Source organism: Caloenas nicobarica, chromosome 7 (assembly GCF_036013445.1).
Source record: "Caloenas nicobarica isolate bCalNic1 chromosome 7, bCalNic1.hap1, whole genome shotgun sequence".
Taxonomy (NCBI): Eukaryota; Metazoa; Chordata; class Aves; order Columbiformes; family Columbidae; genus Caloenas; species Caloenas nicobarica.
The window spans coordinates 27,951,161-27,975,081 of NC_088251.1; the positions used below are offsets into that span (position 1 = coordinate 27,951,161).

General features: G+C 40.6%; 1 protein-coding gene across 3 annotated transcripts in view; it reads right to left on the reverse strand.

The window, feature by feature from the left end:
- CSGALNACT2 (chondroitin sulfate N-acetylgalactosaminyltransferase 2) overlaps nt 1-23,689 on the reverse strand; it is a 33,690-nt gene extending 10,001 nt beyond the window's left edge. For all 3 annotated transcript variants that reach the window (XR_010606487.1, XM_065639412.1, XM_065639413.1), the window contains exons 1-2: nt 23,597-23,689; nt 5,803-7,050 (exon numbers count right to left, since the gene is read on the reverse strand). Coding sequence is in view for 2 of the 3 variants with exons in the window: in XM_065639412.1 (XP_065495484.1) it covers nt 5,803-6,460 (658 nt within the window). In the remaining variant the exon portion in view is untranslated. The remainder of the gene's footprint in view (nt 1-5,802; nt 7,051-23,596) is intronic.
- Between the last annotated feature and the right edge of the window lie 232 nt (nt 23,690-23,921).

Genomic DNA, 23,921 nt, shown 5'->3' on the forward strand with positions numbered 1-23,921 from the left:
GCCTCTCTTTTACAGCAAGCTCCCTGCCCAGTTCTCCTCCAATCTTCAGCAATTTCTTGTGGGCATGTGCATTAGCAGACCTGACAGCAAACATGGATGACCACCACACAGGGTCTGGGGGAGACAGAGGATAGGAGAACAAGCTGGTGCCATCACACTCTTAAGTTAATAGTGACTGAATCTAACGTTTCAACTTAAATGCTACTTTACCCTTTGAACAAAGTTTTGCAATGCGCTCTTTTAAGAAATAGAAACATTAATTCCTTTGTGAACACAGAGCTGCACAAAATACACACCACACTTTAACACTCAGAAAAAGCATGACAGTTTCAAATCAGTATTAATTACAAGTACTGAAAAGAGTGTCTCAGTCAAACAATGAGAGTCCACAGTGCTGACTGTTAGAAGCAGAAAAAGATCTTAAATCCCTCTCAATCCTTTTCACTCCAACCCTTTGTGCTGTGTAGTTCAGCACTGTAGATTGATAACAGCTTCTTGGTTATGGGAGCAGCTGCTGCACTACAGTGTTTGCACACCATGCCCTCACGTGATACATAGAAAATACCTTGTGCCAGTACCCCTGCATAAATTAACATTCAGTATTGTATGATATATTCCATTCTCTAGTATCCAATACCTGTTTACAGATGAAAATACCACTTACAATATATGTGAAGTTTTTTAAAAGCATGTCACAATTGTCAGTTGCTTACCTTTAATCAAAGAATAAGCTTAGATGTCAGTCTACAACAGAAGGCTGTGGTAAAGAATAAAAATTTCTAGATTAAAGTAACTGCAAAAAACCCCGCTGCTGTAACTTCATAAAGACCTTAACATGCAAGCCTGAATTTGAGTAATGCCTCACCAACATTCAGTTGCTGGAACATAAGATTCCAAACTTTTGAATCTCAACAATCTGCCAGTGCCACACTTCTTTTAAACAGTAAGTTTGTGCTCCTTGAGTTGTTCCTGCTATGAGCTAACCTCCATAGGTGATCTAATTTGAATACTTTTATGGGATTAAAGCTTCTATACACAGAAACCAGAATTGAGAACAGCCAAAAAAGAACCCACATCTGTTTTACTACTTAGTGTATTCAGGTTTTTAACACTTGGACTGACTCATGGAATGAAAACTGGTATTGCACCTTCCAACTAGCATAGACTGGCTACCATCCAAAACAGAGGTCTATAAGCAAAGAGGTAAAAAGCAACAGAAATAATTTATCAGCTGTTATTCCTGGTTCATGAAGCTTTACTCCCCTTGCAGAAGTTCTATCTCTCACAAAAAAAAAAAAAAAAAAAAGAGAGAAGAAACTAGGAATAGCAGGGATCAATTAGTGTCAAAGCCAAAAAGCTGTTCCTGTATTGCTTTGAATACTATTACTCATTTTACAACTACCAAGAAAAATGTTTGGACTATGGAATTTAAGACATATGTCCTTTTCTTTTTGTGTATTAAAATTCTCCATTGAAGTTCCCAGGACACTGGCCAGTTTCTGGTCTCATGCAGGACACAGTAAAGAGGGGGTGTGCATGACAAACAGTCCACACTGTTTTGTAGATGGCAAGGACTCTGGAAGAGTTTTGACTTTGAGCCTCCAGCATTGGGATAAATGATTTTTACATGCCAAGAATGGGTGGGGAGTCTTCCCTTGGGATGCAGACCTAAAGACAGTTTCTGGCCTTTGCCCAGTTCGAACTGGAAACACAAGCAAGAGAAATGGACCCAAACAGCAGCACTTCAATTCAATAACAAGACCTTTATTAGAGATTAACTAACTGATAATTAACTTCTGAAAATATGCTAATGCCTCTGCTTTCCAAAGGTTAATTTTAAATGTCTATCCAATGGAAGAGCTTTTAATCTCTTGATAAAAGAAACCCATTACGCTGATAAATGTAACCCAAATAAACCAGTTACACTGACAGTTAAGTACAGATGTCCTTGAAGGCTCTTCAATGAGTTTTGCATCACTATTCAAGACTTAATATCACAGGCTTCTGAAGAAAGGGGATAGACAGAGATAGTACTATTATGCTCTTCCCATCTGATGCTCTGTTTCCCAATATTATCAAACACTGATCTCAAAGAAATTTATTTTTAGTCCAGGGCTTAGAATGCCCAATTCGGCAACTAGATTCATTGTTTGTAATCCTAGATCCCTTCATTTGTGAAATGTAATATCGCAACTTTTATCCTCTCAAGGGATGCTCTTCATCCAAGGGGAATAGCATACTCCTGTTTCTCATATGCTTAAATCTAACGGAAAAATTAAGAAAAAAAACTTCAAAGTGTTTCTCAAACAGCAACTGCAGAACACAACATTAAGGTCAGATTTTTGTTCCGTTACTATTAGATTTCTGGAAGATTCATTCTGGGTTGCAGCAAAACAAAAAAGATAACAATGCAGCAAATGGAGCCCTACAGTCCTAAGAAACTTGCTAGTTTTCTCTTCATCAGCAGAGCGAGTTAATTGAGCCTTATGAAAAATAATATGGAGCTTTCAGAAAGTATCTTTGTAGTTGCAATGCATACTTGCAAACCTTTTTTTCACTTGGTGTTATTTCTCAAAACCTGACAATAGCCACAATATGGCTGCAGCAGCTCTGCCTAATCACAACTCCAAAACAGATTGGGATCATTACTTTGTCTCGCAACACTAGAAAAATAGTATCAGTTTGGATAACACTTGAACAGGTTGCTCCCTACTATAGTTACAGCTTCCTTGCACCACTAGTAGAAGTCAGAATATCTTCATGTAGAGACCACATAAGCTGAGCATGCAGCAAAGGAGCTGCATGAACAGTTGAATTGAAAGCATACAGGAAAAAAAAAAAAAAAGAGCAGCAACAAGAAAGCACTCATCAGCATGTATTTTCAATTTTTTTTGCCTATGCAGTGCTAGAGTAACAAAAAGTGGCAGATTCAGATTACTGTGTATTATTGAGTAACCAAGTGTACTCTTTCAGGAAAGTTTACTTAGGAAATGTTTATTTATAAAATAGACAAATATAAATAGGCAGAAGGCAGATTACTTTAAAATTCATCTTGTTAGTCTTTGTTGTCACAAGCGACTCCAATATAGATAAATCCTAAAATACGATAGGAAAAAAAACCTTGATGCTTCCACAAATCAAGATAGTGATATTTCACTGACTGGTCATAGGCAATGTAAATGCTGGGGAAGAACTTCAGATGTATTCAGTGGAGATTAAGAGATAGCATTAGGTGAAATTGTCTATAAGAAAGGAGATTCTAAACGTATTTAAACAGCCACAAAATTCTCTAAGGATTTACTAATACCCCTGGAAGTACATACCACAAAAGATTACATAGCTCGACATTTAGTCTAGTATTTCTTAAGTCTAGGAGAACAGCTGAAATAATTCCCGGAACCAAACATCTACCTACATGAAAATTTACCCTGCTGTGATAGGAAGCTAGAACACTTCTAGTATAAAAATGTCTGTCTAGTTTAGCTTGTACTTGTGGCACAGTTTTGTGGGCAAGATTTTGTAGATAGATATGAACTAGTTTTGAGAAAAAAACTCCTGGAAGTCAGAACAAAAGCAAAATTTTATCTACATCAAGCATAAAATATGATGGTCATATATTAACTAATGCAGTATCATGTTTTCTCTTTTGCCCAAGAATAAAGAAAAAAAAAAATCTACACACTGAGTTCCTCAGCCTCCTGTTTCTAACTACATAAAACTCTAGTCTTCGTTCTAAAATCACTTATTACAAAATAATCTATTAGCAACTGAGGAGGATACAGAACCTAAATGATTTGTTTTAGTTCAAGCTGACTTTAACAAACTGTTTCTCTAAATGAGCAATGATCCAGCAACAATTTAGTTGTGCTCTTAGGACAGTTACAGGACCTGCTGTGACTCCAGCAGATCCACCAAGTCTGCCATGAAACTTGAACCCATCAGCTTATGATAGCTTAAGGGCACAGTATTTTGTAAATGGAAAGGCATCAGGTTTCCAAACTGGACTTCCATCAAAAGAGGATGTACAAACTCCATCAAAAGAGGATGTACAAACTGACAACAGAGGTAGAGCCCAGTGACAGGGCTGCAGGATGGGGACCTGCAGGTACCGCTACTGCTAGTTCAATTTCTCACCTCTAAGTTCTGAAACAATAGGAAAGAAAAGGTGTTAAATATTCAGAAGCAGCCTTTCTTTTGCTGTCCCAGTGTCAATTAGCAGAAATATTTGCACATACAAAAACACAGAATAGCAACACAAGCCACAACTTTTGTGTGAAAAAAGACACTGCTTAATATCACCACAGCTAGTTGCCAACGCATCCATATGACCTACAGCATAAAAATACTTTTCTTTTTCTATAGTTCCTGTATGCCTTTACAGTAAAACGAAATCAGTTTTATTTCCAAAAGCAATTATCAATATACTGGTGTGAACAGCAAAGAGGTACGCAGTATTGTTCTAAGGTCCACAAGCTGCTTGCTTTCCTGGAGGTCTGCAGTCGTTAAAGGCAGTACACTGAGAAAAATAAACAGCTATTCCAGTAATGGTAAAAAAAAAACCCAGTCCACTGGAGTATAAGCAGTATCCAAAATAGCAAAGGAAAAGCAACTGCACAGTTAATCTAAAAAGAAAACAATTAAAAGGCTGCAAGAATGACTGCCTCCAGACAAAAATCATATGGTTTTCAGTGAAAACTGTACAAAGAGCCTAACACTACACTGGCTGTGCTATACCACACAATTGAGTGGATTCTACACCCTGCCCCATCTTCTGGATTGAAGAGCAGCAATTACATTAAACTTTAAACACAGTAGCTGTTAAAAGCAAAGACTTTTTGCACTACAGACAAATTACATCATCTTAGACTGAAAGAACTGATTATTTCAAGGCCAATGGTACCTTTCTCCAGCATGTTTGCTTAACAGAGCAGACATCAGTACTGCTGCGATTCATAATCCCTTCTACAGTAACAATCTTATAACATGGTCCAACTCTTTTTTATGGCAGTATGAATTGTATTTAATACTATAAATACAAAAGCGAGGTTCTAGGGCAGTTTTTGATAATACTTATCTCCATAAGCATTACACCCTAAGGGTGTCACTAAGTGTTGAAAGCATAGCTGCTATATTTGCTTTTATAATAATATGTGTTTGGTAATTCAACTTGCACTGAGAGAGAACTGAAGCAAAAACAAGGGAACAGTTCAAGGTTGCACATCTTAGCAGATCCCATAACTAGTAATACCATGAAGGGTCTGTTCAGGACACCAAGTTCTTCAGCTGGCATGACCAAAACACAGTAGCCTACCAATGCTCTCCCTCTAATGTAAATATGCCAACTCCAAGAGAGTCAAAACCCTGAATATTAACTAAAAGTAGCATAGAGATGAGCAAAGAAAAACTCTGTAGCTTCATACTTAATTGTTTAACTATGCTGGAACAAGAGATGAATCAATTTCTCTCCCCCGCTGCCACCAAGTTTCACTGGAAGTCTTTCAGTTTAGTACCATAAGCAGTTGGATCACGCTGACTTCAGCTACAATTAGTTAGGAATGCCTCAGTATTTTAAGCAGATACAGCTTCCCACAACCACTTGTGGTGAGCTCTTCTTCTGAAATGGGTTGGCTTCCTACTCCAAACACAACATAATGAAGCAGTTAATATTCCCATCATTAGAAATAAAGGTTCTTAATTTGTAATTACTGTTCAAGTAGGTAAAAACCCCTAAACACACAAACACCATTAAATGCCTGTTAGTGACATTCTGTTAATGGGCTAGAAAGCACATAAGGAACATACCTTCTATGAAATCATTTTCACTATACAGCTGCCTCTCTCCTACTCCATCATCTTCATCTTGTCCATCTTCTTCATCTGGATTATTGATAACTTCTAGGCCAGCCTCAATAACTTCCACCAATTCATCTCGTTTATCCTTTCTAACCGGTTTCTCTTCCGGATGCCGAGTGAGCCCCATTTCCAACTGGAATACTTTCATGGACGTAAAGCTTTCAAAAGGAATGACGCCATATTCACTAGGCAGTTTGGCTCCCATGCTCACCTCAGCTTTGTCAATCTGGGAATGAAGAAACTCTAGGAGATCATTGGATGCTTGCTCTTTGGTGCCTTGGTAGTTCACGCCATTGACCTTGGGGCTCTTTTTTTCCTGCAGGGATTTCAATTTATCACTCATTTCCTGAAGCTCTTGCTTTAACTGCGCAATCTGACGTTTCAGACTGGTAGCTCGGTTTTGGTAATGCTCTTCTTGTTCCTGCAAGAGAGCTTGGTAGTATTCTTTACCCATGTTTTCACCTACAACACCAGGTAGAGATCCATTGCCATCGGTTTGTGGAGCACACTCGAGCAAATACATGAGCAAGACTAAACTGAACAGTAAAGCAAGGCCCACTAACAGCCAACGAGTCCTGGCTTGAATTACTAAGCCTCTCCTGGGCATTCTGATATTGTTTCCGTTTCCAATCCAAAAAGATGACTTATCTGCTCATGCCTTCCAGGGAACATCACCCCAGAGTTCAAATCTTAAAAAGAGAGAGAAAGCATGACCATAATATTTACTACAAGTTTCGATAAAGTAGCTAATGAGCAGTTTTCAACCTCTGCCTTAATCAGGTGTCATTACAGAGACCTAAATCTGAAGTTCCTATGTCATCCATAACTATCAACTGCAAGTTTGGTTGACGCCATACAATTTGTTCAGGATTTTCTACTCCAAACAAGAAATTCTGCAGAGGGGGAGGAAGATGGAAGACACCAGCAAGGAGTCATATTTCCATTTCCTAATTCAACCCTAGTTGGTGGGTTTTAGCCTATTTGAAGTTCGGTGAGGAAAGTCTGCAAAAGTAATTTTATAAGCTTTGAATCAACAACATTTTTTTTCCCCCCACTATGTGTGAGAGCAGTCTACAGTTTAGTAACAGCAATTTTCATTGGCTAGTGTGGCTTTTCCTCTGGCACTTGAGTATTTTGTTCCATTTCCCCTCCTTTCCTTGGAATCTGTGGTTTGAGTCAGCGAAATGAAGACAGAACCTAAAATTAAAAGAAAGGTGCATATTAGATCTAGAAAGCAGCTGGTCATTTGAAATATACATGAACAAAGTTGTAACACACGGATGGAAAAGACTGCTCAGGAAAGTGGTGGGAAAAGAAGAGAAAACATTATTTCGTTCCATTGCATTACCCATCAGCAACTCCCTTTGACATAGTGTCTGAAAAATAGCAATATGGACAGCCTAATGAAATACATTTTTCACATAGCTAGCAAAACAGCAAGGGTTTTTCCAGTCTCATCAAGTTTTATTTGTTTTAACTCCCCTGTTCCCTCTTGGTTTTGGTGGTTTTTTTCTTTTGTTTGTTTGGTTGGTTTTCCTCTGTGGGAGGAAAACACCACCAACAAAAGCTATGCCCTTCCTACTCCTCTAAACTAAAAAAAAAGAAAAAAATCCAATTTGAAGCAGCAGCAGCTTGCGTTTCCATTTGTTTTTACTTTAAGTGAATATCTTTTAGGGAATAATTATTCACTTATGAATAAAGTGTTACAGATTTAAATATCAAAGTTCACAGAAACAGCATTTCAGAATAGGTCAAATTAAACCAATTTAAATTCAAACCCCAACTCCTGATTAATGAGAGGGACCCTCAGACTATCCATTTCCACCTTTTGATTTGGTTAGGCTAGCATGAAGAGGTGCCGACTGTTTGTACAAGTTACCCTCTTACACCGCTGACCAAACCAGCTCAGAAGACCAGGGAAAAAGAACACTTAGGCAAGTGGGGGAGACCAAAAACCCTACTCAGCAATGACAGTCAACTAAACAGTTTACAGGCCTCTTCAATGACAGCATAAAGAGCTAAGAAGTAAGTTCAATGCATGTTAGTTTACTTTCTAACATTAATAAAATACTTGCATTTAAAACTTGATTGTAGAAAATAAGTGAAGCTCATTAAAATTTACCCAAGGATCTATTAGCTCTACATCCATTTCTACTGTGCTGTGTAATTATTGTTATGGAAGAAGTTCTGGAACTTGAGTAACTTCAGTTTCGTTTCAGTCATGAGATTAGAAAAAAATTACCCACTCCAATACTCCTTATACATGGGCTGGACAGATTGTCATCTAACACTGCCAGCAGCCACCTGCCCCATCTTCCTCCATCCTTGCAAATAAGTCACGGTATCATGATGCACTCCACGCATTTACAACAGGCACCTTGCTATGTTTCTCCTCAGTTATATCCTTGCAGTATTTCTCCCTTCCCATTTGGCTTCCAGCATCAGGATGCTTTAGCAAGAGCTTTATCATGCATCAGTATGCAGGTATCGTGATATTCAGCATCCTCATTTGTGAGAAAGCTCCAATAACAAGGCCTGAAAGATTAAGTAATTTATTCTTACCACCAACACGAATGCCTGTGACAGCTGATCTTAAATTTGCATGCACGTCATACGCACTAAGTTTTGCAAGAGTTGCACAGCTTGGAGTTGTCTGGCTGAAGACCACAGGACTGCTTGGAGCAGTTATTAGTTCTTCGAGTGCTGAAGTCCCTGCCTATGACTCTGTTCATGAATAAATTAGACCCATTATGTAGAAATTCTTAATACAGCAGCTTAAAGGCAATTGTTATCTGAAACTGAAGCTTTTTGAACTCACATAAAGCTACTGGACACTTTGGTACAAAATAAGTAACAGCTTTATCAGCTGAACTCTAGATGACATCTTTTTAAGTCCAAATGAGACAGAAGTTAGTCACTCCTCACTGCACAAACACAACATTATATAAATGCAAGTTAAATGCCTATGAAGAGCGATCAGCACCAGATGTATCCTCAGACTACTGACCAGGGTCCAGATGTGGTAAATCAAGGGAAACAGAAGAAAAAATCTACAGGATAAAACCAGTTCACAGAAATGATGTAATATCATCCCAAGCTTTCTTTAGTGCAAATTTGCCTATATGATGGTTTTTTACATTTCTTGCTGAATTCTTGTTCTGTTAGACCTCAAGAGGTGAAGCCATGATTAATAACAAAGAACCATATGTTTCTTTAAACCTAGAAAAATGCTAGACTGTACTAATGCCACTTCATGCAGAAGCTGGCACATTTAGTTCAGATAAGGCACATCGAAAAAACGATCAAACTACCTGACTTGCATAAAACATTGACAAATTCAGTCCCAACTATTTTTCACTGCAGCGTTATTACTGCTGTCAAGAACAGCAACATTTTTGCATCACTGTATACACAAACGCAGCTACACTATCACTACAGAAATCAGCTTTTCAGGTTATGAAGAAATGCTTTTAGTACTGGGGACAGGGTAGGAAACAAAGCTGTCAGCAGGACATGAAGAAAGCTTTGTATTCTTCCTTCACCTTTCTCCTCACTGTTACAGGATAGTTAAAGAAAATGAAAGCATGTACTAGAAAGCAGGAGCTAATATTTATAGTTAAGTCTGTCTTAATAGATTATTTGGGCTACCATGGCACAGCTTGAAAATGGGCAGTGCAGGCAACTGCAAAACACAGAGGTTCAGTGATGAACCAAATCTGGCTAACTTAAAGCCACCTAAATTAGGCAGCCTCCTACCACCATGGGCTTTAAACAATTGATATTGAATTTGCTTTAGGCAAAAAATAGATACCCCTGAAGCTGGGACATTAGCCTAGCAGGCCTTTACTCAATTCTTGCTCTACCAATAAATTGCCCTGTGTCTCACTGACATCTTAGAAGTAAGTGACAACAGACTTCCTGATGTGTCAAGATGACACAATGTACCAGTAGATTAAGATTCCCTCAGACAACAGTAGGCAGCAATGAAAGAACAACTCTGTTCTTAATAACCTTCCTAACCATGGCCAAATGTACACCATGATGGTAAGCATGGATTAAGAAAGTCAGCATGCCTCCCCAGGGACTCACCATTTGCACCGCATCACCAAGACAAGAACAAAAGATTATAAATAACTAACTATAGATTTCTGAGCCTTTCTGCTGTCACTTTACCTGTTAACAGCAGAGGGCTGGTGTGTGGGGCACTGCCTTAAGGGTGCTCCAGGAAGAGAAACAATGAGCCATTTCTGAAGCAAGAGAGCTCACTGGTTCTTTTCCTCCTAGGCTCTAATTATTCCTTCATTACTTGAAACCCTTTTTTAGTGAGCTAGTGACAATCTTATTAGCAAGACAGCCTTTTTGCACAGAGATAGGCTTTGTCTATTTATCTTTGACAGTTTTAATGCGACACCATAAAGCCATTTTTTCCCTAAGACAGCTTCCCTGTGGCCTTTAAAGGTAAGGAAAGTTTGTACAACCAGACATGTTAAACAACATTTAAATTTTAAATTGCACATGGAGACCTGAAGGGGTAACTCAGTTTGCTTAAAGCAATGAGGACTGAGCCAGTCTGGACATCATTTTTTTTTTTACCCTCCCCCAGCATTACTTCTGCTGAGAAGAGTCATCATAAAGGAGTCAGATGCATTTCATCTTGCATCCTTCAAGGAGTGAGTGAAGCCAGAAAGAACCTTAGTTCTCATCCCATCAGAAAAGGAGGGTTTACAAGTCCTCTATTTTCACTATCCTCTCTTTTCAGGAAAGCACTAGTTTTGCATATTTACGACTCAAATTTGATATGAATTAGGTCTGAAACAGCACTATTTTAGGAATTCCAGCAACTACTCCCAGGCTGTAGAAGATGATTACTGGAGAAAGCAGACTGTGAAACGCCAGAATTAGCAAAAGCACACAGGATCACAATAATCACAAAAGGAAAATTAATTTAGTGTCGCATAGTACATTCTAAAGTTTATAAAAAAGAACAATGAGTTTACCTGGAAATAAGTAATCACACAGAAGTCTCTGGCATCAGCATTTCAGTATTTTTAAAGATTGAGTTCCAAAGCTTTAAATTGCGCATGCTGATATTTCACTTTATTGCCATAGTCTCTATTATGTCCACAGAATGAGACATCTGAAGCTTATACAATGCTTATAAAGACTTGTAAGTTTTACAGAAGCAACTGGTTGTTATTCATTCTGCATTTCCAGGGCCTTATGTATATTCAACTATGGAAATGTTTCTGTTCCTTACAAAAGAGCTCATTGATTCTCTAAGGACAAGGGAATAGACCAGCATGCTAATTGAAAATGCTTTTAAATTTGGTTTTATTGTATTAGCATTCTGTTTTGGTTTCTTGTTGCAAAGGATGAGTACATGTTTCTAAAGAAGGGAAACATTCACACTTTCAGCAGTGACCTAATTCAGTATGCACTCACTTCATGCCAGACCATACGGACATTCCTCGTTTTAGTACATTCTACTTTAGACATGTCTTTTTCATTCAGCATGCCCTAGATGGTCATAGTTTCGCTGCTTATGAAATTCCAGCTGATTTTCATAGTTATTTTATTGTTCATAATTTCATCCAGATGCCACAGATATTCACTGTCTCAACCCCCTCCGTACACACATACTTCTCTCCTTGGCAAGAAAACAATGTCCAATATCATGCCTTGAATACTCCATCTTATTCTGAAGAAGAGTGTCACTGAAAACAGAATTGCTTGTGAACATTAGAGAAACATCGCGCGCACAGTTATTTTCTCATTTGCTGAAAGCAACACAAAGCAAGTTGGCTGACTTTGCTGTCAGGGACAACCTTTGCATACACCCTTGAGTGAGAAACCTCAAACCGTACCTTGAGTATGCAGAAACACATCATCTCTGCTTAAGACAGTCTGCTGAGTTATAGCTTCAGAAAAGACACAAATTTGTTAAGGGCTTTATTATACAATTCTAGTCAAATGAGTACCAGTCAGATTTTTCTGCACTTGGGAAGGTTAATAGAAAGGGAAGAGCAAAGAAGAGGAAAAGTATCCAAGATAAGAGTTAAGGGCCATAGCTCTCACGTTCTACAGAGAACTAATCTTTAGTATCTCACCCTCACTGGACTGACAACAAACAACATAGATTTATCATAATTCCACCATCTGATTTGTTTTCAGCTACAGTTCTGCCTCCCGAACACATGTGCACACACACCCCCCGCACTGGACAAGACAGAAGATGAAAGCTACTACCAATTTATGGAATTACATTCAGGAAAATCAGCAAGAAAGTGAAAATAATCACAAAATATTTTAGACCTTATCCATTTAATAACAAATTCTGAAGAATTTGAAAGCTGTGCTTATACACATAGCAACTGCTGCCCCCCGGTTAATCAACCACATCAGGCACAAGCAGCAGCTTATTTTCAAATTTTTGAAAGGCTAGAGCTTTCCAATTATATACACTGTTCCAATTCACCACAACATGCAAGTTCAGTTTGTAAGCACAGATCTTCAGCTTTGCTACTCACATTATCTGACAGACACTAAAGCAAGTTTTTCTTCCAGCTGCCTCTTACTTTCATCAAAATTTCCTTGTGTCCTCCTCTACATTCCCAGCATTCCCATCACATGGCATGCTACCTTGGCATGCTCAGAGGGACAATATTGTATAGGGCAAAACCTGTAAAAGCACCCACCAGCTCTCCACAAACAGGACAGTGCAATTTGTATAGCAAGTTATTCTTCCAGACATTACAGATCTAAACCAGAAGTCCAAAAGTTAAAACAAAAAACACCCAAAAAACAACCCACAAAATAAAACAAGATAAGCTCATGCCCATCAGTCACGCAGCAAACTCAAAGCAATATGGGATATGCAATCATCTGTGTTCCTGCAGCCAGTCTCACACAGCTGCTCATCACTCAACAACCCAGGATAACACTGAACTATCAATTTAGCATTGCTCCTACTCACTCACAGGTTTGGGCATTTTTGTCTCCCTCTGTTAACTTTGTTATAAACTCCCATAGGTAAACACTGCCAACCCAGAGTCCCACAGGGAGAGGCAGGGGCACCACGATGACTATATACTGATCACTGAGGATCTTACTTCATATTTAATTGAAGACATGGGAACAAAACAACCCCACAAACCCAAACAAATGCCAAAACAACTACAAAAAAAACCCCAACACACTCAACACAAGAAGTACTGTGCACATTATGCACAGCTTGTTATGAATTATGAAGTGCATAAGCATATCTGCAATAGGTAACTTCAGCCATTTGTTTAGTTCCTAAATGAGATGAAAAAAAAAAAATCCATGCCTTTGGCATAAGGATCATAGCAGTAATTGTAGTACACCGGGGCATGGGAATCTGCAGGAAAAAGTTACTTCAGTGATGGGTGACAACAATCACAAGATTTATTACTCAAAAAATAACCCCTATGCAAATAGTTTATTTTACAAAAGCAACATTAGTGGGTGGTGGGGTTTTTTTGGCCAGCAGAAGTGCTGTGCTCCAAAATAAAACCAAGGCTAACCCTCCACAAGTTTCCACTGTCACATTACAGACTCCAGTACCTGGGGAAAATATACAGGGCTTCCTGTCTCCCCTGTTTCATGCAATAGATCAACTCACTCTCAACACCAGTGAGAGGCTTTATTGATATGAAAATTCTGTCTTTTTCCAGGCTTTGATCCTGTTTATTAATTGCATCTTTTCAGGAGATGCAACTGAAGCAGTACACTCTATACTAACCTTCTTAAAGAAGAAAACATAGAAAAAAAGAGTAGGGTTTCATTTTAATAGTGGAGTTCAACCATTGTAAGATCAAGTCTACTTTGGTTTAGCCTATGAAGAACAATCTAGCAGGTCTTGCTCTTTACATCCTTCCCAAAGCCTCTCTTGAAATTTCTGCCTCAGTTTCAACAAGTTCACTGGCGTGTTTTTACAAGAGCAACACAGATGATCAGGGCCATGTGAAGGACCCATCCTGCCCCTGCACCACATACTCCTTCCCCACCCCACGAACATGACTAAAAGACCGGTCAGCACGCCAAGCCAACAGAACAGGAAATAATATGGGGTTTATTCTCTCCATTATCAGTGCTACAGCTAATGTAGCAGTGAAAGCAAGCAGAAGGTGATATCCAACAACCTAGAAATGGTGATGCTTTTGCCATAACTGTCCCTGGAAAAAGCAGTCACGCTGTCATGCTCAAATGAACGTTAACTACTGTTTAACAGTTTAAATGCAATTATTACATAATCTATTGTGAAGTGACAAGGAAAAAAACGGCTTTTGGCTGAAGTGGTTTTATCTCCCAGAAGTTAAGAGAAGCAAGCAAACGGTCGTCTAGCCTGGCACTTGTTCCTACACGAAACCAAATCCATTACATAGTTAAGTGAACAAATGAAAGAACAACATTATTCGTATTATTTACTTTATACCTAATCCAAAGTAAGCAATGAGCTTATGAATACAAGCCCTGCTTTGGCTTCAGTGAATTCAGAGAAAGCCCATTTGTCTGGAAACTGCTGAACTGAAATTGGATCTTGAAACCCAACCTCCTACACTTCAACTACACTGATCAGTATTATCCCATTTCAGATAAGGCCCAGAAATAAAAATCAACTCATAGTCGCTTTACTGTTTTTATGAATAGAGGCATCTGCGTGGGAAGAAAGAAGCTAGGTAAAATGTCCTATGTAAGACTACCTGAAAATGTTTTTGTTTGTTTGCTTGCTTATTTAAAAATTATTTTTATTGAATAGCTATCCTGAAAGACTCACTACTTTCAGCTTTTGTAAGATAAATAAACTTCTGTATTTTACACACCTTTTCTATAGTTTATACTATTTAGCTTCTCTGTTTTTGCACTGCTATAGGCACTTTTCCCCTTTTTAAATCTGGCAAGAACCCCACAACATCCAGACTTAGAGAAGCAAGTTCTCTTCTCCTAATTGTAAGAGAATTAAAGGAACAGCACTATTATATGATTAGTATCCAATATAGTAGCAAAATAAGCGCAAAGTTCAACCTAGAAACAGGCACACAAGTGCCTTAGTAGAATTATCAGGGAAGTATTTCCTACTGATATTCCTAACATCTCATAAGCAATGTTATTTTTCACATGAACATTAGGCAGGAATCTGACCTACTTTTAACACATGCTTTGCAATACCCATATTAATAACATTCTCTGTCAGGGACTGCATAAATTATATGGGCAACTGTACCATGGCAGCAAGGTGGGTTCTCAGTCCAATGCACACCACCCAAGCAGCCTTACCCAATTGGTGGCATTTGCTATAATTTTTAAATGGTAAGAGCTATATTGTTTTAAAGGACGTAAAAATCCAGGTTATGATGAAGATGTAGCAGTAGAAGTGAAAGTAGTGAAAAGTTAAATTCTCAAATGCACTTGACTTTCTTAAAAAGACTTTCAGACTTCTACTAATATCAGCCTCAAAAGCAGAAACATAAAAGGCAATTGATTTAAATTTCATAAAAACACTTAATAGGACAACTGTGCACCAAGTACTACCACAGCAATGTTTTCAAATACTGCTTAATTTTGTGGGGGATACCCTGGACCAAGTAATATTTGCATAGAAAGCTCTTCATTGCAAGTTTGAAGAACAATAAAACTCCTGAAGCAACCACTGGAAGACATTTCTGTGCATTTTGTCCAACTGATAGTTTGGCTTGAGAGTTTTACAATATCTAAAACCAGTTTACAATACAACTTGATACAGAAATCCTGAGAAAAAATGCTGCTTTGAAAATCAATCGCCCCAAAGTTTTTCTTACATAAACATAATTGGGAAGCTTAAGTTCACATGTGGTATTCAAAACCGGGCTTAGTTTCCTATTCTTCAGTCCATGAATCTAAGATGGCAGGAGTAACACAACATACAAATACTTTTAGAATGGCTAAAAATCAGCATAGTAGTTTAGGTTCTGCTTTCAGCACAACAAATAGCCATGAATATGTCACCAGAAGTGAAAGCTGGATGCCAAACGACTGCGAAACATTTGGTGCATTCCAGAAGAACAGCTAGATGCACTTATGTCATCTGTAATTTTTCAAATTAACATTGTAACTAAGTATTAACTTACATTCAAAGGATTAGCAACAGCAGGCTCCACTGGAAGCAGAGAATCTACATGCTTGACAGAACTATCTGTCTTGATATTCGTGGGGGGTTTTGTTTGGGTTTTTTATTTGTTTTGAGGGGGTTTTGTGTGTTTTTTTGTTTTGCTTTTTTAAAAGTTGCCTTGCATAGAAAAAGATGCTACTATGAAAAACAGAAACACCAGATACTCAGCTCTTCACATTACCCTGCTCCATCTCCCTTTGTTCTGTTTTTCAAGCCCTGAAGATGATTTGGAGGAGAGAAAAGCCAGGAGCTTCTGTAAACCTCCGAGTTTTTGCAGGTTCCTTGTGCCATTCTTCCATTGCGCTCATATTCCTCTCTTTTTTTTTTTGTTAGTTTTGCTTCACAGCAGGGAAATATAGGTTGCCACCACAGTCCCTTGTTGCAAACTATTTATTTGAAGTGCCACATTTAACACATGGTCTTACTGGTAGCAACTTCTGTTACGCTACTTCATCATTGATTTAAAGTTTTGTTACTTTCTCCTCTTGTCCCTTTAGACAGTTGACCATCACATTTCTACCTCTCCAACTAGCTAGGTAAAACACTAACAGAGGCTCAAAGACCTTACACAACTAAAATGCAACTCTGAAAGGGTATTGCAAAAATATTGGTCATTGGATTACATCTGAAATCTGAAAAACAAAACCAAAAAACCCAAAACAAACAAAAAACCCCAAACCCCACAAATTAAAGAAACAAGTCTTAGTATCACTTAATCGCAGAATCTAACACAGCATTTTGGATGATAAAATTCAGGCATGTTCCAAACACAGAATGCTGAGGCAGAGTTTGCCTTGTACAGCCGCCTTCCCGGAGCATGGCTTCCAGACTGTGCTGGGAGCAGGCAGGCACACCAGTCACACCAGTCTCTGTCCAGCTGGCACCAACTGCAATTGATACTCTCTTCCTCCTACTTTGCAAATTGTTCCTCTCTTCTTCAGAAGACTTCTATGCATATCAGCAGCTCCCAGATCACACAGAAGATGGAATAAACTACTGTCACTCAGTAGTCTTAATTTCCACTCTACCAGAGCACGAGGAAGACGTGCAAGCCATCTGCTGCCCCCAGGGCCATTAGTAGCATCAACAGTGCTGACAAGCATCTTTCTGACATCACTGCTTGGGGAAACCTTTAAGAGACAGCATAAGTGCTACCACGAGTCATCTGAAAGCTATCATCCAAAACACTCTTCCAGGACAGATTTAATAGAAACTAATGACTTTGCCCTCCATATAATTGCAGAGATTGTAGACTGTGCTCAAGACAAGCATTTTGTATTTTCAGAGCGTGCTCCAAAACACAAGCTCATTTCACAGAATCACAGAATGTTAGGGATTGGAAGGGACCTCAAAAGATCATCTAGTCCAATCCCCCTGCTGAAGCAGGAACACCCAGATGAGGTTACACAGGAAGGCGTCCAGGCGGGTTTTGAATGTCTCCAGAGAAGGAGACTCCACAACCCCCCTGGGCAGCCTGTTCCAGTGTTCTGTCACCCCCACTGAGAAGAAGTTTCTTCTCGAATTTAAGTGGAACCTCTTGTGTTCCTGTTTGCACCCACTACCCCTTGTCTTACCATTGGTTGTCACCGAGAAGAGCCTGGCTCCATCCTCGTGACACTCACCCTTTATATATTTATAAATATTAATGAGGTCACCCCTCAGTCTCCTCTTCTCCAAGCTAAAGAGACCCAGCTCCCTCAGCCTTTCCTCATAAGGGAGATGCTCCACTCCCTTAATGATCTTCTTTGTCCTGCGCTGGACTTTCTCTGGCAGATCCCTGTCCTTCTTGAACTGAGGGGCCCAGAACTGGACACAATATTCCAGATGAGGTCTCACCAGGGCAGAGTAGAGGGGAAGGAGAACCTCTCTGGACCTACTAACCACTCCTCTTCTAATACACCCCAGGATGCCGTTTACCTCACTTCCTCTGCTTTAATGCATTTCTACCGCTTTAATGCAGCAGTGCTCCATACCAGCTTCATTTGCTTCCTGTGCATCACTGCTCAACACCTGCCCTTGCAACAGCAGGACAAATTCAACCCAGAAGAGCCATTGAAGTGTTAGTTATATTGTTTCTACAGAAAAGATACACATACACAAACATCAGAGAGGGACACTGCAGTAGCAGAAAATCTGTCTGGTTAGCTGCCTTGCTACAATTAACTATCACATGTTAAATGTCATAGGATATACTCACATCATCTACAAAACACCATCATTTGCAGCACGCACCTCTGTACAGCAGCACCTCTCATGGCTTTCTGCAGCTACACACCTGCAAGCCAGAAACTGTCCTTCCATGTCCTTCTCTTGCAACTAGCATCTGAAAAATTATCAGGGCCCTTTTTCCTTACAAGATTATCTGGGACCAGTCACCCTGATTTCCAAATCCTAATATAGTAATACAAAACTAGCCTAGCTTTATATACAACTTTTTGAAGAACTCACGTGTCCTACAAGTTTGATCTTTTATGAAAGTGCTGATCTACTGTCTCGACAAAAAACATGATTAACACTGCAGACACATTAACGTCCTTTTGTGGTTGATGTTCATTTGTCAAATACAAGAAGCAGGTATCTATGTAGGGATAAAGAAACCCTAAGCTGTTGAGCAATTTTGCTTTGGAAATATTTAATATGTGCAAGTATTGTATTTCTAAGCCTACCTTTACCAGTTCTGCATTGTATTGTTTTACCTTTGAACACATAAGAACCATTCTTGAGTTATGTTCAGCTCAGTAGAAGGAATCTGTTGCCTGTGACAGCCACTAAATATGTGGCAGGACCCATCTCCAGAGGATTCATTAGCCATGAAAGAACTTCACTTCCATTCTACAACTGGAATATCTGTTTCCTTTAACAAAAATACCCCACAGAACAGTAAAATTAGTTCCATTAGCTTTTGGGAGAATAAGTACCAAGCATGTCTGCGCTCCCAATCCTATCCCAACGCCAGTCCAGCCGTCCCTACATTGCCGAGAGAGCTGCACTATTTCAGTTCCGTGTGTTTTTTCTTTAGTCACCTACTGTGTACTTGCTTCTCAGACTCCCTGTGCTAAATGTTCTTACCCCTCCATCTATCAAAGTAACGTGTTAATTGACAACCTAGGTCATTTCTGGCCATAATATAGAGGCTGATGGGAAGACTCACCTTCCACATCAGAAGGACATGTATGCTGGCCATTGGGTGCTGATCTGGGCTTTCCAAACAGCTGCCTTAAGTGACATCCCTACCATAAAGCCCAGTACCATAAAGGAGAAGGATCCTCTTCCAGGAGCTGCTTCACCAGTGAAACAGCACCATTTAGTACAGGGAAGGAAGAATGGACAAGAAAAACAGCAAGAGAGACCTGCCTTTTATCACCCACCCACTCCACCAGAGAAAGATTTGTTTAATACAACACAGGAAGAAGGTGAAAGAAAAAGCAGACGTGCCCTTTCTGTCACCCACCAACACAGCTGCCAACAACAAGATCCTCAAATGCACCTACCAAGGAGACATGTTCAACCTCCGCTCCAGGCTGGGAAGGCAGATGGGGTCCAGACCAAGAACTCCCCAGGACCACCAAATGCTGGAGGGTGCTTGTACTGCAGGCAGACACTAATAAGTAAACAGGCCAATCACTATGGTTATTTTTGATTACAGTTGGAGATGATTAAGAGTGGCAGGAAATGGTTAGATAAAAGAAGAGTACATGCAAGATTTCCTCACACAATAGCTTCCGCTCCTCAAGTCATATTTGGATGCTCCGAACTTAGCTTTGAAACGCTGACATTCCATTGATGCTCTTTCCAATGCTCACATTGGCACTCACAGCACCTGCAATGGCTTGGCAGCTTTATCAACTCGTTAATATGAGTTTTGGAGCAGTTGGTTTGTTAATGGGAAACGCCTTTAGGAACAGCTAAGGTAGAGCAGAGACCATTCCAAGATACTCTTCCCACCATACTGCATTCTGAAATTGTTGTGGAGCAAGCATCTCCTACCAGCCTTACCACAGACAAAACAGAGAAGAACGGACAGCCTGGTGCCAGCCCAGCATGAGGACAAGTTTCTCACATGTATTTTAGTGTGCCATAATTTCACATGCAGCAAAATCTTCCAATATTAGGAAAAATGCTCATTTTTCTTTCCCCTTGAACCTCTGATCTTTAGCAACTACATCTAGTTTGCAATGATTATCTGTTTTTTCTTACTTAAAATGTTTCTCAGCTAGCAGTGGCCATCAGCAACACCAGTTTAGATCAGACTCACAACAAGGTATAAGATACCCAAGAACTATTAAGCTGTCTAACTTGCCTGTCTACATTTTTAGGTATACGCAAGATACCCGCAGCCTTACTATAAAAGTTTCTAAACTGGCTTAGGGGAAAGAGCAGCTAGAGGCACCTAGAAAAGGGCTCAGACAGTATCCTGTCCCATTCCTTTTGCACCAGAAGACACTCATGACAAGAACAACTGCAATTTGTAGTACTGTTCCTGCCCTCAGAAATGTGGGTTGTTGTTTTTTTTTTTTTCCAAAAGAGCTTCATAAAAAAAGAAATTAAGAGTATTGAAGTCATTGTACACTTTCAGATTTTTCTACTAAATAATACTATTAATGGGAGTGCTAGGCTTTTCTAATTATCGCTCAATGAAACTGTTCTGGCAGACAGTGAGAAGTACTCTTCTGCAAATTCTTCTTATAAGCTGCAGCTATAACTCAGAAATAAAACTATATTCTCATTTCCTTACAAAAGCTTTATCTTTCTTTATGAACATATTGTGAGTTACGATCTCATTTTCCCATTTCCAGCACTAAGCTTGCAAGAACATAATTTATTGCATAGATGAAGCACAGTATTTTTTTTTATTTTTTACAGAAGGTATTATGCTCCTGAAACATTTTCTTTCCATTGTGCCCTTTGAGAACTCTTTTTTAAAAATACTTTTTTTTTTAAAAAAAAAAGGAAGCCTTGTGCTCGAAATCTCTATTTGTTATTTTTTTTTTCCAGAAGCAAGATTATTATGATCTCTTCCCATACTTTTATTCTGCAGGGCCGATTCTTTAAGATCATAGAAGACAGATGAGCTAACTGAAAGCAAAGCACATTATCAGTTCCAGTGTCACCGAAATCTTAATCCAAAGCCTGAGTTTCATTCCACCTCCATGATCCTGCTTCAGCATTATTTAAAGAGAAAATACTGCAAGTCATGAAGCTTGCTTCATAATGACAGACCATTTCAGAGTTAAGAAAAATATTGTGCAATTTGTTTTCTGCAGTTAAAAAAAAAGCATCATATTTCTCATAGCCTCCCTCCTCAAAGTTTTTTTTTTTCTCTTTTAAAAATTCAGGTCATTTTGCTAATCCCTTTACAAAGAGGTCCACAGAACACTTCTGGCAAGTACAAAAGTAGCAGACTATGGTGCATGGGTAGAAATTGTTGTGCCAGATATGCTTGTGGGTTTTCTTGGCAACAGACCACAGCTACTTATTTAACTATGCCCTCAGATGCTGTTTCTCACTAACTTGGGAGACGCATATCCCAGGGCTGGAACTTAAAAGCAAAGAATTTAAATTCAAGAATAACTTGGTGCAACTTCTACCATGATGCAGCAGCCTTAACAATAAAGTTCGGGGTTTTCTGTTTCTTTTGTTTTGCTGGGGTTTTTTTATTTTATTTTTATTTTCTTCTCCCTCTAAGCCTGAGCAAGATACTGAAACAAAGTCATGGGATCAAGAAGGGAAAGAACTATTCATGATCAACTGATCTTAATTACACCGAAGTTTTCATGGGTTTCCTCCAGGAACAGAAAAGCTAAACAATTTCTATTTGTGCCATACAGTCTTGTACTTCAAAAATCATTGTCCTTCCTTCCATTCTCAGCTTACCGATGGTTTAGGACAGCAGTACTGTAGCAACACTTCAGTGTGGGTCTCCTGATACTTATGATAAGAACTTACTGGCAAAGAGTCTCCCATAAAAGCCTCAGGGTATAATTGGGGCCCACAGCTAACACTTCATCCACAAAAAGTATCTACCTCCACTGACAGTTGCTGGGAACACTTCCAAGCCACCACCTTTGACAGTGTTTGGGGACTCACTATCTAGCTAATAAATAAAAGGAAGCCAGAAGTTTCCTTCAAACACACTGAAGCAGGATAGGGATTTTCACCTAGTGCAAGCTGGAAAAGAAGAAATAGTCTTACAGGCCCTGGCACTGACAGTCTCCAACACACACACACACAAAAAGAGAGAAACAAGAATTTTTACTCTAAGACCTTAGCCTGAGGGATATTCACACCGCCTTAATACAACCTCACTCTGTTTTGCAGCCCTTCTGAGTCACCCATCAGAGCAACAAAATACACTTGGTCCTTATCCACCATCTACAAGCTTAGTAGAAGAGATCAGTGTCTCAATTTCCACCTGATACAGGGACTTGAAGAAGAAAAAAGAAACCACAAAGAAACTACAAAACCGCAGAATAAAGTGAATATTAATTAAGTAGATCTGGATTATACTTTACTGAAAATATGCAGTATCAAGTTTAACTTTTTGTATACTCAGCTTTAAAAACTGTCCTGCGAATTGCAACCCTGCTGTTTCTGCTTTAGTATTCCTCCAATAAATTAGTTAATTTCAGGATTAACAGACTGATAACAATGATACAATTTTATTTTTGATGTTCAATATCAAAATGTTCCAACTTCCACAGTTTACAAGAGCACAGAATTTACTAAGCAAGAATCTGGCTGACACAAAGGACAAGATGTAAACCATAGTTAAACGAGCCTAAATATCCCACTGAAAACAATTAAGTGCCATCTTAGCATCATTTCCTCTAGTTTGGGGAAACTGGAGGAGTGTTGGTGGAAGGGCTTGAGCTTTCGAGCTGTTTGGGCAAGTTAAAAACTCCATCCCTATGCAACCCAAGCACTGAAACAAGGAGATAACATTCTGACCAGGCAGCTTCGCACCATCTCCAAAGACACCAGTGGCAAGGCGATGGGGGAGTTCAGCAACGACGCTTTCCCGGAGATGTTAAACCTCACCGCATCTCCAATCTGTCTCCAGATATGCGCATCTCCAAAAACGCACTCGCCAGCGCATTTAGCGCTGGTTAATACAGTGGAAACGCAACCGCGAGGAGGCAGAGAAATGAATTTTATTCTTGAAACGGGGGTAAGATAAAACCCGAGTGCGGTGTGCAGGGCCCCGTAAGATAAAACCCGAGTGCGGTGTGCAGGGCCCGCCGCGAGGAGGACGCGGAGCAGCGCAGCCCCGGGGGCTCCCAGCTGCTGGCCCCCCCGGCTCGCTCCGCCAGCCGGGCCCGGCCTGCGCCCCGGGCTCCCGGCCGGGACACGGGGACGGACCCGCCGCGATGCCGCCACCCGGACGGGCTCCCGGGGCGCTGCTGGGCACCGGCACCCGGCGGCAGGGAGGCGGCCGCGAGCCAGCCCCCTTAGCGGGCCGCGGCCGGGTGAAGGACCGTGGAGGCGGGTGAGGAGCGCAGCGAGCCGGGGAGGGGAGCGGGGCGAGGGAGCCGGGGAGCGAGAGGACCCGCGGGGGTGCGGGGCGGCCGTACTCACCCGCCGCGGAGCCGCGGCCCCACTTCCTGTGCGCTAGGAAATGAGCGGGCGGGCCGCCCCGCCGCGGCCCTTAAAGGGGCGGGCACCGGCCGCCCCCCACCGCCCCCGGGGCGGGGCCGGGCCTGCCCGCGCGCCGGGAGCGGCTCTCTCCCCACCCCGCCGCGCGGGGCCGTTGCCGGGCGGCCGTTAGAGCGGCGCGAGCGGAGCGGGGCGGGGCGGGGCCGCGCGGCAGCTGCTCGCCCCGGGGCACGGGCGCCCCGCGCGCCGCTGCGGCCCGGGGGTGCCGGGGGTGCCCTCGCCCCCCGCCCTGCGCGCGGCCCCGGGA